General features: G+C 41.3%; 1 protein-coding gene across 3 annotated transcripts; it reads left to right on the top strand.

Moving 5' to 3' along the window:
- The first annotated feature begins 397 nt into the window (after positions 1-397).
- On the top strand, positions 398-13002 carry LOC308332784 (transforming growth factor beta-1-induced transcript 1 protein-like). 3 transcript variants are annotated; one of them, XM_080788871.1, is made up of 13 exons: positions 398-627; positions 3289-3339; positions 3957-4114; positions 4556-4623; positions 6818-6954; positions 7147-7228; positions 8291-8375; positions 8924-8986; positions 9089-9271; positions 9789-9962; positions 10221-10302; positions 11010-11158; positions 11747-13002. In XM_080788871.1, exons 1-13 carry the CDS (start codon positions 615-617, stop codon positions 12011-12013), a joined length of 1512 nt encoding a protein of 503 aa, XP_080644997.1. In that variant the 5' UTR covers positions 398-614; the 3' UTR covers positions 12014-13002. The 3 variants fall into 3 exon arrangements, with proteins under 3 accessions (XP_080644997.1, XP_080644998.1, XP_080644999.1); XM_080788872.1 differs by lacking the exon at positions 3289-3339; XM_080788873.1 differs by lacking the exon at positions 8924-8986.
- Positions 13003-14807: the final 1805 nt, after the last annotated feature.

The raw sequence follows: 14807 nt of genomic DNA, 5'->3' as shown, positions 1-14807 counted from the left end.
CATCACAAGATTTGTTATTTTTCAAAAAAGAAGAATAGCAGATCTATACCGTTGCATTGACATAGATCACCTATTTTCAAATTGGTTGAGTGGTTAAAGTTCAGTTTAATGTTATATTAACTATTTTTGCTGGGGACCCCCTGGAACCACCTCAATTACCCATACCCCATGGGTGTCCCCGTGGCGGACCCAACTTTGAGAACCACTGGTTTACAGTGCCTTCGGCGTTCACCACAAAATCCCTAATTTTCTATCCCAAATATGGACTAGGAATGTCTAGGATGACGTCATGTGTCCGGGGAATGGGGGGTTGTAACCGCAGTCATTTAACTACGCCTTCTCCCGGTCTGTGGTAGTGGCAGCGGCTGGTATAAGGCAATGCACAGGAAGAGTCGGAGGGAGGGGGGGAGAAGAAACGGGACGCCCTTCTCGTTTGGCGGATAACGGAATCCAAGAAGTTATTCGGGGCCAAGGCGGCAGACAATAGCGCCGTTACTGAGACTGTCCATCTTGGTATGAAGGACTTTGAGAAACCGGCTTTAAACACATCCATAACAAGCTAATGCTTGTCATATTCAGATCGAGCGGGGGGAAGAAACGTTTGAGACTTTATCATGGACGATTTGGGTATGTATTACAAAATGTTCCTCATTCGAAACATTGTAACATGTTGATGTGTCTTTGAAAAGGGGTGGAGTGTCCACGCAAAGCTAAAGTAAAAACAAGATATATTTCTTGTTTAAATAGCCTATACATTTGCTTTCGCATTTCAAATAATTCAATACCATTTATAAATAAACTGGCTATACTTGCGTGGAATATTTCGTTTTCATGCAGTTACAGACAATGATTCTGTTAAACCATTTCAATCACGGGGAAAAATAAGCGCATTTTTTTCTTTCTCTACCTCAGATGAGACGTTAATTTGCTTCAGGTGCTAATTAGCCTACTGTACATAATCTAGTTGGAATCATCTGGGCATAGTAGGCTTTATAGTAGGTCATTTACTATAAAGTTGATAACGTGATGCACCTATTTTCTCTACTACACCATGCTCCAAATCACTAGGATTTATGAAAGATGAATTCACCTGATGACATGTTTAGGTTACCTTTCCCAGCCACATACACACACTTCCCAGCCACACACGCACACACCAGGGAACACAATACTCTAGCAGTAGTATATGCCAGCATTGAGTGTTTCCTGGATCCACTGCAAATGCAATCAATTATTGCAAATTAGATTTCAGAAGCTCCTCGCAGGCCCTCTCTCTCGTCCATTTGTATCGACAAGTCTGGAATAGAGAGAAAGCCAAAGCCACGTAATGTTCATCAATGTGTCTTTCATTCTGAACACTGGAGGACATCAAAGAAGGACAAGGGAACAAGAGTATTAATCTTACAAATGACTCTTGAAACAGAAGGAGTTGTAGTAGGCTACATTCCCACGTTCTTCCTTCAAAGATGTGTTGAGCTTGCTGTTGTTTCAGCATGGGAATAGCTCTGTTGGAAAAGGCCTGAAATAGCACAGGGCCACGCTGCTATTTCCAAAAGCCACACAGTTCAATGAAATGGAAGGGTTTGTACTTCGAGAGAGAACAAAACATTTCCTTGTGTTGTAGGAGCCTCTCTCTTAACAACATAGTGTAGTTCAGATTCAGAACTGGGGTTTTATGCTTAACAAGCACTGTGAGAAGCAATGGTTGGATGTAGTCGACATGTTGAATCGGGCACATCTGGATTGGATTGCACACCAGTCAGTTGCCAGGTGACTAAAAGCTTAGTGTTCCCAGAAAGTGGCCATGTTTAGGACTGGCTGTTTATGCTGTTGTCCACCCCTCTTGTAAGTTTGCCTTGTCAGATTAGGGGAGGCTTTCAGTGAGAGAGACCACTTGTTGGAGAAACATCTGCCTAAGACAAACAAGTCGACAGGCAGCTCTAAATATGGTCATAATTCCCATTGAGAGAGGTTCAGCTCCTTATATGAGCAGTCCAGTCTAGTCTGTATAAGACTGTGTGTGTGTGTGTGTGTGTGTGTGTGTGTGTGTGTGTGTGTGTGTGTGTGTGTGTGTGTGTGTGTGTGTAAGATGGGGGAGGGGGGGGGGGTTAAGATGTAGGCTATGTGCACAATATTCCCACCACATGGTCGTACCAAAAGTCTGAGTCATCTGTGACAGGAGTGACTAACCACAGATCCTCTAACAGTGGTGTAGGTTATACTATGTCTAGAATTCACCAGGGCCAGTCACCATGGCCAGCAGAGCGGTCGTCCAGTGAAGTTAAAGTTCAGTGTTAAAGCACCTAAAATAGGATGGAAATAAAGGCCCCGGCCGGCCTAGCGGTTTGTGTACCTAGGCTCCTGCAGCCTGACAATGCGCATTGCGGGTTTGAGTCCTGTTCCTGACTAATTTTGCTGTATGTCAGACTCCCCGTCTCTCTACCCTTGTTTCCTGTCTGTCTCCACTTTCCACTATCAATAAAGGCAAAAAGCCCCAAAAATATATATTTAAAAAAAGACAAAAAAACACCTGCCTGACCTCTCTAGGCTCTCTCCTATCATAATCTATCAATTAATTAGATTTGATTAATCTATTGCATGAATCCAAGTTCAGACACCACTTTTTTGCTGTGGTTTCAGTCACAGTTAAAAGACACATTTCTACAGCAATGTCATGCATGCAGCTGTTCCAGTTCCACATCAGTCCATTCTGCGACAGAAGTCAATGAAGAATCTAGAATGTTTTAGTTGTCACTCACTAACTTATGTAAGCGAGTACAAGCAGCAAAATGATGGTGGGACTTGTTCCACAGAACTGTGATAACAATAATACAATAAAAAGAATAATATATATTTTTTAAATTATACAAATACTGGATGTTATAGAAATAAGAGTTAGGGTTAGGGTACGATAGCTTATATATTTACAGCAGTGTCACAAAAGAAGGGACATATTGACGTAAGAGTTGTCAACTTGTCACAGTAGGGTAATTTATTTTGATATCAGTTGCAAACACTTTTCCTCCTCGCCTTCCTTTTCATACTCTGGCACGTCTACTGAAATGTTTATGTTCTAATAACTTGTCTTGAATATGTCAAGTCATTGAGCTGTTCTCTGTATGAGGCCAGATTGTCTCTCCTGTCCTTTGGCCATTCAGTGTCTCAGCTGGTCTCTCTGTTTGGCCCGTCTCTCTGTGTCCTTCATGCTATGTCAGTCTGATTTTGTGTGGGCTGATTTCTGATTTGCTACTATGTTATCGGTCACTGAGGCTGTCTGTCTCCCCTTAGGAGTGCCTGATCCACTTAACTACCCTCTCAGTCCTCGTATTGTTGTGTTTGGTACGTAATTGTCCGTGTTTCACCTTCTATGTCTGTGAGCCAGTTCATGTTTTGTTCTTGACATGATCTATCATTCCATTTGTTCATGACCCTCAATCTGGCTTGCATGATCTTCACTTCCATGTTTGAGCTTGCTTTTATTTTTTTTACTTTGAATGTCATGGGGATTGGGGATAAACAATTGCTGCTATTACCCATTGTAAATACTGATATTCTACACCACAGAGTCGGAGATTATCTTTAATTTCCAGCACAAACTAATATGCAACTAAACTCATCAACATAAACATTCCACTATTATACTACTACTATTTAACAGTTCCTGTTGCAATATTATCCTCTAATGCTTTGTTCTGTCTCTTTCTATTTCTCACTTTCTGTCTTTTGTCTGTCTTTTTCTCTAACTTTATTTGGTGTCTCTCTTTGTCCATCCTACTTGTGTTTGTCATTGTCACGTCTTTCTCTCTCCCTATCTGTCCATCTCTCTCTCTCTCTCTCTCTCTCTCTCTCTCTCTCTCTCTCTCTCTCTCTCTCTCTCTCTCTCTCTCTCTCTCTCTCTCTCTCTCTCTCTCTCTCTCTCTCTCTCTCTCTCTCTCTCTCTCTCTCTCTCTCTCTAGATGCCCTCCTGGCAGACCTGGAGAACACCAGTTCTCCTTTAGCCAGGTGCCCTGTCCTGCTTACCTCTGATCCTCCGCCCACCTCTGAAGCCATCACAGCTGTCTCCCAGGACCCTGACCAAGACAGGCCACCACCACCCGCCTACACCCCTCAGCAGGTAAGTGACCGGCTGACCGGCTGTCAGCATTGAGCAATTTGTTTTATAGGGGTTTTTATGTGACCATACCATTAACATCCTATATAAAGCAAAACATGTCAAAAATTACAAAATGTCAAGTACCATGTGACATGTCAAACTAGGGGGTTTTCATGATTCTGAATCCATTCCAAGCATTAGTTTTGCACAAAAAACACTCCTTGGGCTAAAAACTTCCATAGCCGTCATCACAAATGTGATAGGTCAGCACATTTGGGCAAGTGGTTATGGTTATTCTATCGTTCAGAAATTGAGTTAGAGCAGTATCTGAAATGTAATGTTTTGAAAAAAATATTATTAATATGCTCTAATTGATACTTACTGGAAACTTATAGGAAACACATAAACATTCTGTCGGGATGCTGTGTATTCAAATAAGTATTTATTTTCATCTTCTTTCAGACAGTTTCTGCTGCCATGAAGTCCAATAATGCCTCTCAGAACACCAACCCAGACAAACAACTATACAGGTACCCTCATCCCTGCGCTCCCTCAATTATAGTGTCTTATTAATTATACACTAGACCTGTACGTGCCCATGGGCCTACTTGAGAACGATGCAACTTGGGAACCTAATAATACCTCAACTTGTCATAGCACCGGTTTTAACTGTCTGTCTGTATCCCACATGGAGATCTCTGTATCTACCTGTGTCTGAAACTGACTGACTGTGAAAAGTGGACTAGTTAGTAGTTAAGTAATCCATTGTCAGGTGTGGGGTTGCCATGGCAATCAATTGGCTGAGGCAGAGGCTGGAAAATGCACAGGTGAGGGGACTTGGCCTTTTGTGTTGGTTCTGGACAACCGTGGTACCGGGCACTGCACTCCCTGCGGGGGTGTGGAACGCGTGTGTCGAATTTGAAGTCGGTGGGGCAAATGGTTCTCGAATTACGTGCATTACAACCGTGCACACACACACACAGAGACGTGGCGCATTTATAGTTAATTTATATTAGAATGACTAGCTTGATGTTGGCGTTCCAATGGACAAATGAGTGATTCCTATACTGGTTGTTCAACTGAAAAGATAGCATGAAACTCTCTGCCAGATAGCAGTTATTCTTTATGTATCATTCTCTCATTCACTCATTCTGTCTATACTATAGCATTGTAGTAGTATTGCATCAACTACAAGACATTGATTTCTGTTAAGGGACCACTTCACCACTTTTTAACGTATCTTCATATTGGTCCTCACTAATGTCCATGATAAAATACCACAATTGTTTTCTACTCAGTCTGTGTCTCATTGGAGGTCTGTGGGCAGTTCAGAAACCCGTCCACCAGTGACATCATCGATGGGGAATCCAAGCTAATAGAAACTGCAGGCTTTCTTTTCCTGAAAAGTTGCAATGAAAACATGGAAGCCATTAGCCATCATTCTCACGATAATACAAATCTAAATATATATATTTTTTAAATCTGCCTAACGATGATGTCACTGGTGGACGGGTGTCTGAACTGCCCACAGCCCTCCTATGAGACAGACAGAGTAGAGAAAATGGTGGTGTTTTATCATGAACATTAGTGAGGACCAATTATATAAAGATATGTTGAGAAGTGGTGACGTGGTCCTTTAATATCAATTAATTTCAGTCCTTAATGCAGTAAGACGCCCTGAGGGCGAGGTCGTGTGCAGTGCGTGCACACATCCGTCTGGGTGATGGCAGACTGCTGGGCGAGCGCTGACGCTTGGGCATGGGGGGTCAGATCAACATATTCTTGCCATATATGGAGCGTGTCTTGAATGTACAGGGTTTGATGAGGTCAAATGAACATATGAAATGTCAGAACAGGAAGGACGGGTGGGGAAGGATCTACAACATAATGAATAAGGAATGTCAGAACAGGTCAGCTCCATATATGGAGATCTAAGGGTTTAGACGTCCTTGTGCTATTTGTGCTATGACATTTTCATTTTCCCCACTTAAATCAGATAGGCTATACTTTCATACTTTGTTGACCAGAGTCCCCCAGGAGTCTACTTGGTCTGCTCCTTTTTTCACTAAAATCTCTTTTGGCCGAAATAGCAGATCTACAAACTCACACCGGTTGTGAGATTATAGATCTACTATTTTTGATGAACGCTCGCCCCAGAATAGGGACGCTAGGGTTCGTGTGGTTAAAGAGATGTTATCTGACAACGGCAACAACAGAAGAAGTGTCAGCCAGCAATAGATCTGTACAAATCGTTTTGGAGATCTGCCTGCCCAATAAACAGCAACATAGTATACTGTACAGTCTCTTGGCTTGTCTGCACTGTTGCACAGCTCTTTTCCCACAGGCAGATTCAGCTGCTACTAGGGAGCGTAAATCTCGAGTACATTCATCTTGTGGTGACTATTTTGGATGAAAATAATAGATGTAGCCGCCAGCATACCTCTAGCTCAGATTCTTTTAAATTATGTTTTTTCAGCAGCTAAGCTGCCTTCATCAGGGATGATTATAACCCTGATAAGAAGATAAGAAAAACTAAGTGAGAAAACCTTGGTAATGCTGCTGCAGGACACATACAGTTGTTGATGGAAAGATCTCGCCTGTTGCATGGAATTCAACCTGTCTCTTCAGTTACTGGATTGTCTCTCTGGCTGCTAAGTCAGCCTTGCATTCATTAACACTCTTTACCGGTAACTCTCTTTACGTCTACCTCTGTATGTCTTCTAGCACGGTGTGTAAGCCCCGATCTCCCCGCACAGCAGACCCTCCTCCGGCCTTCTCCTCTTCCTCACTGCTGGGTGGAGGTCTTAGTGAACTGGACCACCTGTTACAGGAGCTAAACGCAACCCAGTTCAACATCACAGGTTGGTGCACACACGCACGCATGCCGCTTGCATGTGTGTAAGTGTGTGTGTGTGTGTGTGCGTGTGTGTGTGTGTGTGTGTGTGTGTGTGTGTGTGTGTGTGTGTGTGTGTGTGTGTGTGTGTCAATGTGTGTGAGAAGTCCATGTCTTCTCCCTGTGTGTAACTGTGAGGTGAATGTCTTTGTGTTGTCAGATGAGATCCTTGCTCAGTTCCCCACCACTAAGAAAGATGACAGGGAGAAGATGAAGGACAAGAATACATCACCTTCACCTAGGTACTCACTCCATTCCCTGCTGTTTCAGTCACATGAAACTGGTTGTGTTTTATCCTTTCCCGTCATCCTGTCAGCTGCTTTTAACAAGAATAATACCGCTACTAATTGTAATGAATAAAAATATTGTATGGATATTTTTCTGTAGGCTAGTTTGTTAGCGAACCAAGGGATGTTTATCTCAATGGTTTATGTTGTTTCCCAGGGCAACAGTTTCAAACAGGAAGTTCATAATGGTTGGAGCATTCAGGACAGTGGTGTTATTGTTGAATGAATGATCTATAATTCAAGTGAAAGAAATATGAACACTTGCACTGCAAACAGTCTCTATACGCTACTTTCAACCTGGTGTAGCCTATTTTGAGCATGTCATTATTGGTGAATATATATATATATATATATATATATATATATATATATATATATATATATATATATATATATACACATACACACACATGTACACACACACACACACACACACACACACACACACACACACACACACACACACACACACACACACTGGTGTGTATATATATACTGTGTGTATATATATATATATATATATATATATATATATAGCAAAAATCACACCCGTTAACATTAAACCTGTGCGGCTAGCGCCCCTCAAAAATAGCAGAGCTGCAAGCTCACAATGCATCGCATCACAACACGTGTTGTAAGTCTGTAGATCAGCTATTTTTACTATATTTGTATAAAATAGGGCTTAAACAATATCTTGGCTAAAATCACAGCATCTTTAATAATAATACTCAACCAAAGTAGTGTCCAGTCTGCCCACATCATTGCACGGAAATGTGCTTAGGGTGGTCAGCATGAGAAATTATTATGGCATTGTCCACGGTCATTAGAAATCATTAAGTTTAAGTATGATTATTTAAGTTACATGATTTATAGCACATTCAAAGTTGCTGGCTATATACAGTACCGTTAATCATTTGTCTAGTAATAAATAATGTACCATACATGAATGGTTGGATTGAACTCTGTATGTTGTGTTTGTGGCAGTAGCCAACACAAATATTGTCTCTTGTATTCCAGTTCAGCAAAGCCTTCCGCCACTTCAGCCACATTGGAACTGGACAAACTCATGGCCTCTCTGTCTGACTTTAGAGTCCAGAGCACAGTAAGCATCTCACCAAGTACTGCATGTAAATGCAGCATTTTAAGAAACGTGGTGAACTGCTAAACTGGTCATCTTAAAGGGTTTCCTGTTCTTTGAAACAGTTGCTCTCAATGTGAGTGCTAGGGCATGCTGGCATTCACCATTTATTCACAGCTGTTGCACTCTTCTGCTCGTTTCATGGTGGATTCTTAATTAAATTCACTTTGTTCATGAGCACTTTGCTGAGTTCATGCATGAACTAATACATCTGTCTCCAGATTTTGTTGTAACAAAAATGGCATGACATACTGGTAGCTAAATAACTAACAAACCTTTTGCTTTGGATGGCTAATAAATCATCAGTTGGTTGGTATGTTATGGGGGTGAGATATGTAATTCTATCATCATTACTTTAACTGACTGTGATTCAGAAGGTGTGAAGATGTTCTAACTAATCTGTTTCTATTCTTTGGCAAACCTTTCAGCATGTTGCTGATGAACAGCTAATTTATTTTCGCTATGACTCATTGATTATTACATACCTTCTCTCTTCCTTTCTTTCCCCTCTGTCTGGATATGGTCACTGCCCAACCCCAGTGCATCACACACAAACTCACATCAAGACGTCACAGGTCTGATAGCCATTTTCAGGACAGCACCTTTGGGACTAGGTCCATGCTGACCATAGTGTCTTGTAATCCCACTGTGTGTGTCCTTCCATTTCCCTTTACTAGCCAGCTGCACCTGTCACCCCAGTTGTCATGGTACCACAGCAGCCAGCTGCACCCCCGCAAGCCTCATCCGGAGGCTCATTGGACAGCATGTTGGGCCTCCTCCAATCGGACCTGAGCAGACAAGGAGTTCAAACGTCCTCTAAGGGCAACTGTTCAGCCTGTCAGAAGCCAGTAGTAGGGCAGGTGAGTTGTTCTCCACAGGAATGGAGCGACGTTTTCTGCCTTAGCAATGAGCTTTGTTTATACAGTTATACCTGATAGGGAAGACCTTGACGGTAGAAAGTTGTCTTGTGATGTGGGACAAAAAGCTGTATAAAAAAGCATTCTCAAGCAATTTATATCCAGTATTTAAACCAATAGCCATCGTCAGTGTTGATTTGGTTTGTGCGAATGTAACTAAATGGACCTGTAAGGGAGTGAATGTACATTAGCACATACATTTTTCCTCTGCATTTACGTATCCTAACCATTAGGCAGAGAATCCAAACATGCTAAATGAGCTTTTCTTTTTCATGTATTTTTTATTGAATTGTCCTTGTGTGTAAACAAACATACTGGTACGGTACATTACATACAAACCAAACATACAAATACATATAAGGGGAGATATCTGTCTCTCTACTCACTCACGTATTGATCACTATGCATACTGTACATACAGCCCATCCGCTAATTGAGCTTTTCATGCGTTCATTTCCAGGTTGTGACTGCCCTGGGGAAGGTATGGCATCCGGAACATTTTGTGTGCACCGAGTGCGAGACAGAGCTTGGCAGCCGGAACTTCTTTGAGAAAGATGGGAGGCCGTACTGCGAGTCTGACTACTTCACCCTCTATTCCCCACACTGTTCACAATGCAACAAGCCTATACTCAATGTGAGTTGAATACTAAGTTGTGTGTTGAACGCAGTATGTGAATGTGTGTCGTTTTATTTCACCTATAAGCCTAATTTATGTGTTGAACGATGGTGTTGCTTGCTGACAAGAACTGATCGTCAAGCACATATTGCGTCATATTGTATAAATTAAGCCATAGTCTGTCAACGTATATGAACCTGAATAGCCCCCCTTACAAACACTGCTGTAAAACTACTTTTGAATCTGTAAAACTACTTTTTTCCTGCTGTCATTCAGAAAATGGTCACCGCCCTAGACAAGAATTGGCACCCAGAGTGTTTCTCTTGCGTCAAGTGCAGCCGGGCATTTGGAGAGGAAGGTAATGGCCAGTACACATCCTGTGTGGTGTACTCAAACGCACACAAAGTCATGAACAAGAGGCTGCAGATTGTTCAACACTCCACATAGCCCTCAAAAACACCCCACCAGCTCCATTTGTCATTAATAGTGAATTGGCCAAATACGGACAGAATATGTGTTTCTTCAATACTTGATATAAAGGAGAATAGACACGTATTCAACATTATAATATCTTCCTTGTATTTGAGTAGATCTTGTGTTTATAAGAAATATAGTAATAGTTGTGAAATTACTCCCCGGCATTCATGTGCATAACATGTTACACTGTAGTGTAAACTATCCCTAAAAGTCTACTATGCTTCTGTAGTCTCCAATAGACACTACAGAAGGGTGCATATTACTGGTGATAGAACACATTACTGTTGATTCTCTGTATATAAGTATATCTTCTATGTGCACATTATACTGGTGATAGATTACACATTTATCTGTGCCTATATTTAGATTTATTTACTTTCTAACTATACCTACATGTACATATTGATATATATTTTTACTGTGATAACCATACATACACATAACTAGTTTATGCCCATTTTACTGTGATAGATTGCACATTACATTTATTTATGTCCGGGCAGTCCCAGTCTTGTATGTCTAATGTCATACACATTATGTGACAAATGGTGACCTGTTTCAAAGTGTGACAACTGACATGTCATTTAGGCTTCCATGACCGCGAGGGGCAGCAGTACTGTCAGCAGTGCTTTTTGACCCTCTTCGCGTCCCGTTGTCAGGGGTGCAGCCAGCCCATCCTGGAAAACTACATCTCAGCTCTCAATGCCCTCTGGCACCCGCAGTGCTTTGTCTGCAGAGTAAGCCCCTTCATCATTTCTATTAAGTGTCAAATAAGTCACTGTCTGATTCTCAACCTTTTTAATTTCAAGGACCCCCAGTTTGCATTAGAACACAGACCCCCATTTGATAAAATCTTTATCTATGTGACACCAATTTACACTGTAAAGTCCTCAGTGTTAAATTAACTCTGAATTACCTCTGAGTTACAGACCCATAAGAGTCCATTTGGGCCCAACATTGAGAAACAGTGATGTAGAGAGATATAACTCATCTGTCATCATTACATTAACCCTGCCCTCGCTTTTAGGCTAGGCAAGCTTAACGTATACATGCCGTATGTCAGTGTTGCTAGGCGAAAATAGCTGATCTACAATCTTACCACAAGTCGCATAGCTATGTGTTGTGAGCTTTTAGAATTTAGATCATCTATTTTCAATTGTATGATAGTGTAAGGCGTGAATGGTTAAAGCTCTCACATGCCGCATGCTTTAGTCATGCTCTTAGACGACTACGTGACAGTTGGTCTTATGAACGTGTTGCCCGACAAAGTATAAAGTAAGCTAGGCTTCAATGTGACTGCAGCTCAATTGCTTTTTCTTCCCTAGGAGTGCTACAGCCCTTTCGTCAACGGCAGTTTCTTCGAACACGAGGGCCAGCCACTCTGCGAGGTCCACTACCACCAATCACGCGGCAGCGTGTGCCAGGCCTGCCAGCAGCCGATCCTGGGCCGCTGTGTGACCGCTATGGGCGCCAAGTTCCACCCCCATCACCTGGTGTGTCACTTCTGTCTCAAGCCCCTGAGCAAGGGATGTTTCAAGGAGCAGGAAAACAAGCCCTACTGCCACCCCTGTTTCATCAAACTGTTCGGCTGAGGACCAAACCAAGATGCTGTCATCTGAGTGCCCCCTCCATAGGTCACCATGCATGGTGACCTATGAAAGGGGCACTTCATATGTGAAGCTGAACATGTGACTCTTTAAGTTCTCTATCAGTCTGTTTTGTGTCAACAAGAAGAAATGATTGTGGAGCTGGTCTCTTTCTGGGGTTGTAAGAATAATAGATTCAAGAAAGGGAATGGAGAGGAAAAAAATTATAGCATTAACCACTTTCAACCTGGTGTCCCTATTTGGGGAATTACATTTTTGTCAAAGATTTGAAACAGTTTTTAGAAATAAAGTCTATATAAATAAGAAAATTGCGAACATATCAGATCTACACACTCAGAAAACGTTGCATTTCAACGTTTTATGAGTTTTGTTAAATCTGCAATTTCCAGTATTTTTGCCACAAAAAGTGTAAAATAGGGCTTAAGTTGTCAAAATTGTATTTGATATGGAGGAAAGTGGACTGCCATTGGACTGGCGGTAATATGTGCACATGAGATTAGCCAACCGTAAAGTAGTTCAGAGTGAAAGACAAAATGAATGAAAGAAAACCATGATATTGATGTTTTGTAAAATTGCCATATGATGTCATGCTGATGTATGTAAATCTTTTACATACTGTATTGATTCAAATTGAATATTTACCACTGATTTTTGTTTTTGTTTTTGAGAAAAGGTAAATAGAAAAAAAATTATAATCTGGTTGAGAGCTAAAGTATTGTTTCAATGAAGGACTTGTACTGTGGTGCAAGGGAAAATGTTTAATATATTTGCTTTACATTGCAAAAAGTATCAGTGTCACTGCTATTGCATTTATATAGATATGATGTGCTGTCCGCTGTTTTGTGTACCAGCTAAGCTATCACGTATTTGTTACAGTGCCAAAGATATTGCATCATATTTTCACCATTGTTCTATGCATTTATTAAAAATTGTAATAATGATACCAAAGAACATAATAAACGACTATTACTCTGTTCAGTGCACAGGATGTAATGAACCAAGTGTAATAAAAAACCATGCACTCATAATAATCAGTGATGGGCACTGGGCAGTAACTAAGTAGGGTAGGCCTACATTTACTTGAATACTAGCTGCACTATGAAACCTTCCTCTTCTACCCCGGATTTGAACCTGGTTTCCTGCGCAATTAAGTGCTGACATACACTGATTGCTCAGGGGATACATTTCATTTTGACCATCAGGTCAAATTTGTGTCAGATCCTGTGTCTAGGTGAGACATGATCTGCAGGGAGACAAAACACAATCACCCCAATTGTACAAGTTGTATTGTATTATTAACATACTCTCTACCATAAAGAGAATTTAAAAACTACGACTATTTGTATTTTAGGGTGACTTTCACTTTACTACATTTCCAAGATAAATATTGTATCATAGTATTTTGAAAATTGAAATACATCTAAAAGCAGTTTGGACATTTTGGGGAAATAAAATAATGGTATTACTTGATATCTTTTAAAAGCGTACTTAATTTGAATAGAAGTAAGTAGCCTATAAGCCACAGGCCAGTAACCTACTCCAGTACTTTAACTCAAGTACAACTTTGACTCAGCAACTTTCACTTGTTGTAGTTCAGGACCATCACTGGCTCTTGAGCACCTTGGGGTCAGAGTAATATACTCTGCTTGGGGTTGAGTAGTAGAAAATACCTCGGGCCTGTGCGCTTTCGCTCTCCATCAGGTACACGCCTACCTACGTCACAGGTGTCTTCTTCATTAATTAAGCTAATGAGCGACCCCAGGCGTTTGAAACCAGAGACAGCTTGTCGAAAGAGTCACCGCAATTCCCCCCGTAATGTGTGACACGATTTTGCCGAACACGCCACTGAGTGGCTCAGAACAAGTAAGTTGTATACTACAGATTTTGTTTGTGAATCTCTGGGATAAAGGAGACAAAACAGTCTGCGCTAGAGGGGTTTAGTGGAGGAGCGCTCTGGAGTGAGTGGAGTCTGTATCCAAGTGGGGGGAAATATCAACACAAAGCAAAAAATAAGCTTTATACTTCCTCGTACGGCGGTGTTAACGCGTCCAGATCGGGAGTCCAGAAGATCTACAAACTCGCAACACGCGATGCCTTGTGAGCTTGTAGATCTGGTTCGCCAACAACAGATCTATATTTCGAACTGCCGGATCTGCCGCTTTTCAAGGTATAGATGTAGGTGCTTGCAACGTGCAGAGAATGCAGACCTATTTGCGACAAGCATATTTTTTTAAATAATTCTGATGGGGTAGGCTACTAGCCAAAATGTGCAACTCTAGATTTTAAAAAATAATAATGGGATGAATCTAGAGTTGCAATACCATCCATTGACTGACTCCCCATTCATCCAATTTGCATCTGCGATCTGCTTGTATTAAACTATGTTAACATTGTTAATAATCACCTGTCCTGCACAGAATGTCTTGACAGAAAGTAGCTGATAACATCTATGGTGGATTTTTATGAAACAAACGCTTTGCAGTTTGAAAGAGGATAATTCAAGCTTAGACCTACAGCTGCAGATCGGAAATACAATTTGGATCAATGGACTACTGGAGGGTATTGCAACTGTAGATTCATTCCATTGTAGGTTCTACAGAGCTGAACCGACTTTTATTCGGCTCTAAAATAGGAGTATGAATCGGCCCTTAGCCAGACACGTTTGTCTAACTTGGTTATTGAACCCTTGTTTCTCTATTGTCTTATGGAGACTGAAAATGAGGTCTCCCAGTCACAGTGGCCTGAGAAGGGAGATCCGTGGAATGAAGGAAACAATGAC

The sequence above is a fragment of the Protomyctophum bolini genome, assembly GCF_963924005.1.
Source record: "Protomyctophum bolini genome assembly, chromosome: 18".
In the NCBI taxonomy this organism is placed as follows: Eukaryota; Metazoa; Chordata; class Actinopteri; order Myctophiformes; family Myctophidae; genus Protomyctophum; species Protomyctophum bolini.
Note: the sequence above shows the minus strand (reverse complement) of the source record. Positions and strands in the feature narration are given on the sequence as shown.

Excerpts from the sequence above, each read along its gene's own strand:
- LOC308332784 (XM_080788871.1), top strand. Across the intron at positions 8,987-9,088 it reads CTCACATCAAGACGTCACAG|CCAGCTGCACCTGTCACCCC; the intron begins GTCTGATAGCCA and ends TCCCTTTACTAG. Across the intron at positions 9,963-10,220 it reads GCAACAAGCCTATACTCAAT|AAAATGGTCACCGCCCTAGA; the intron begins GTGAGTTGAATA and ends GCTGTCATTCAG.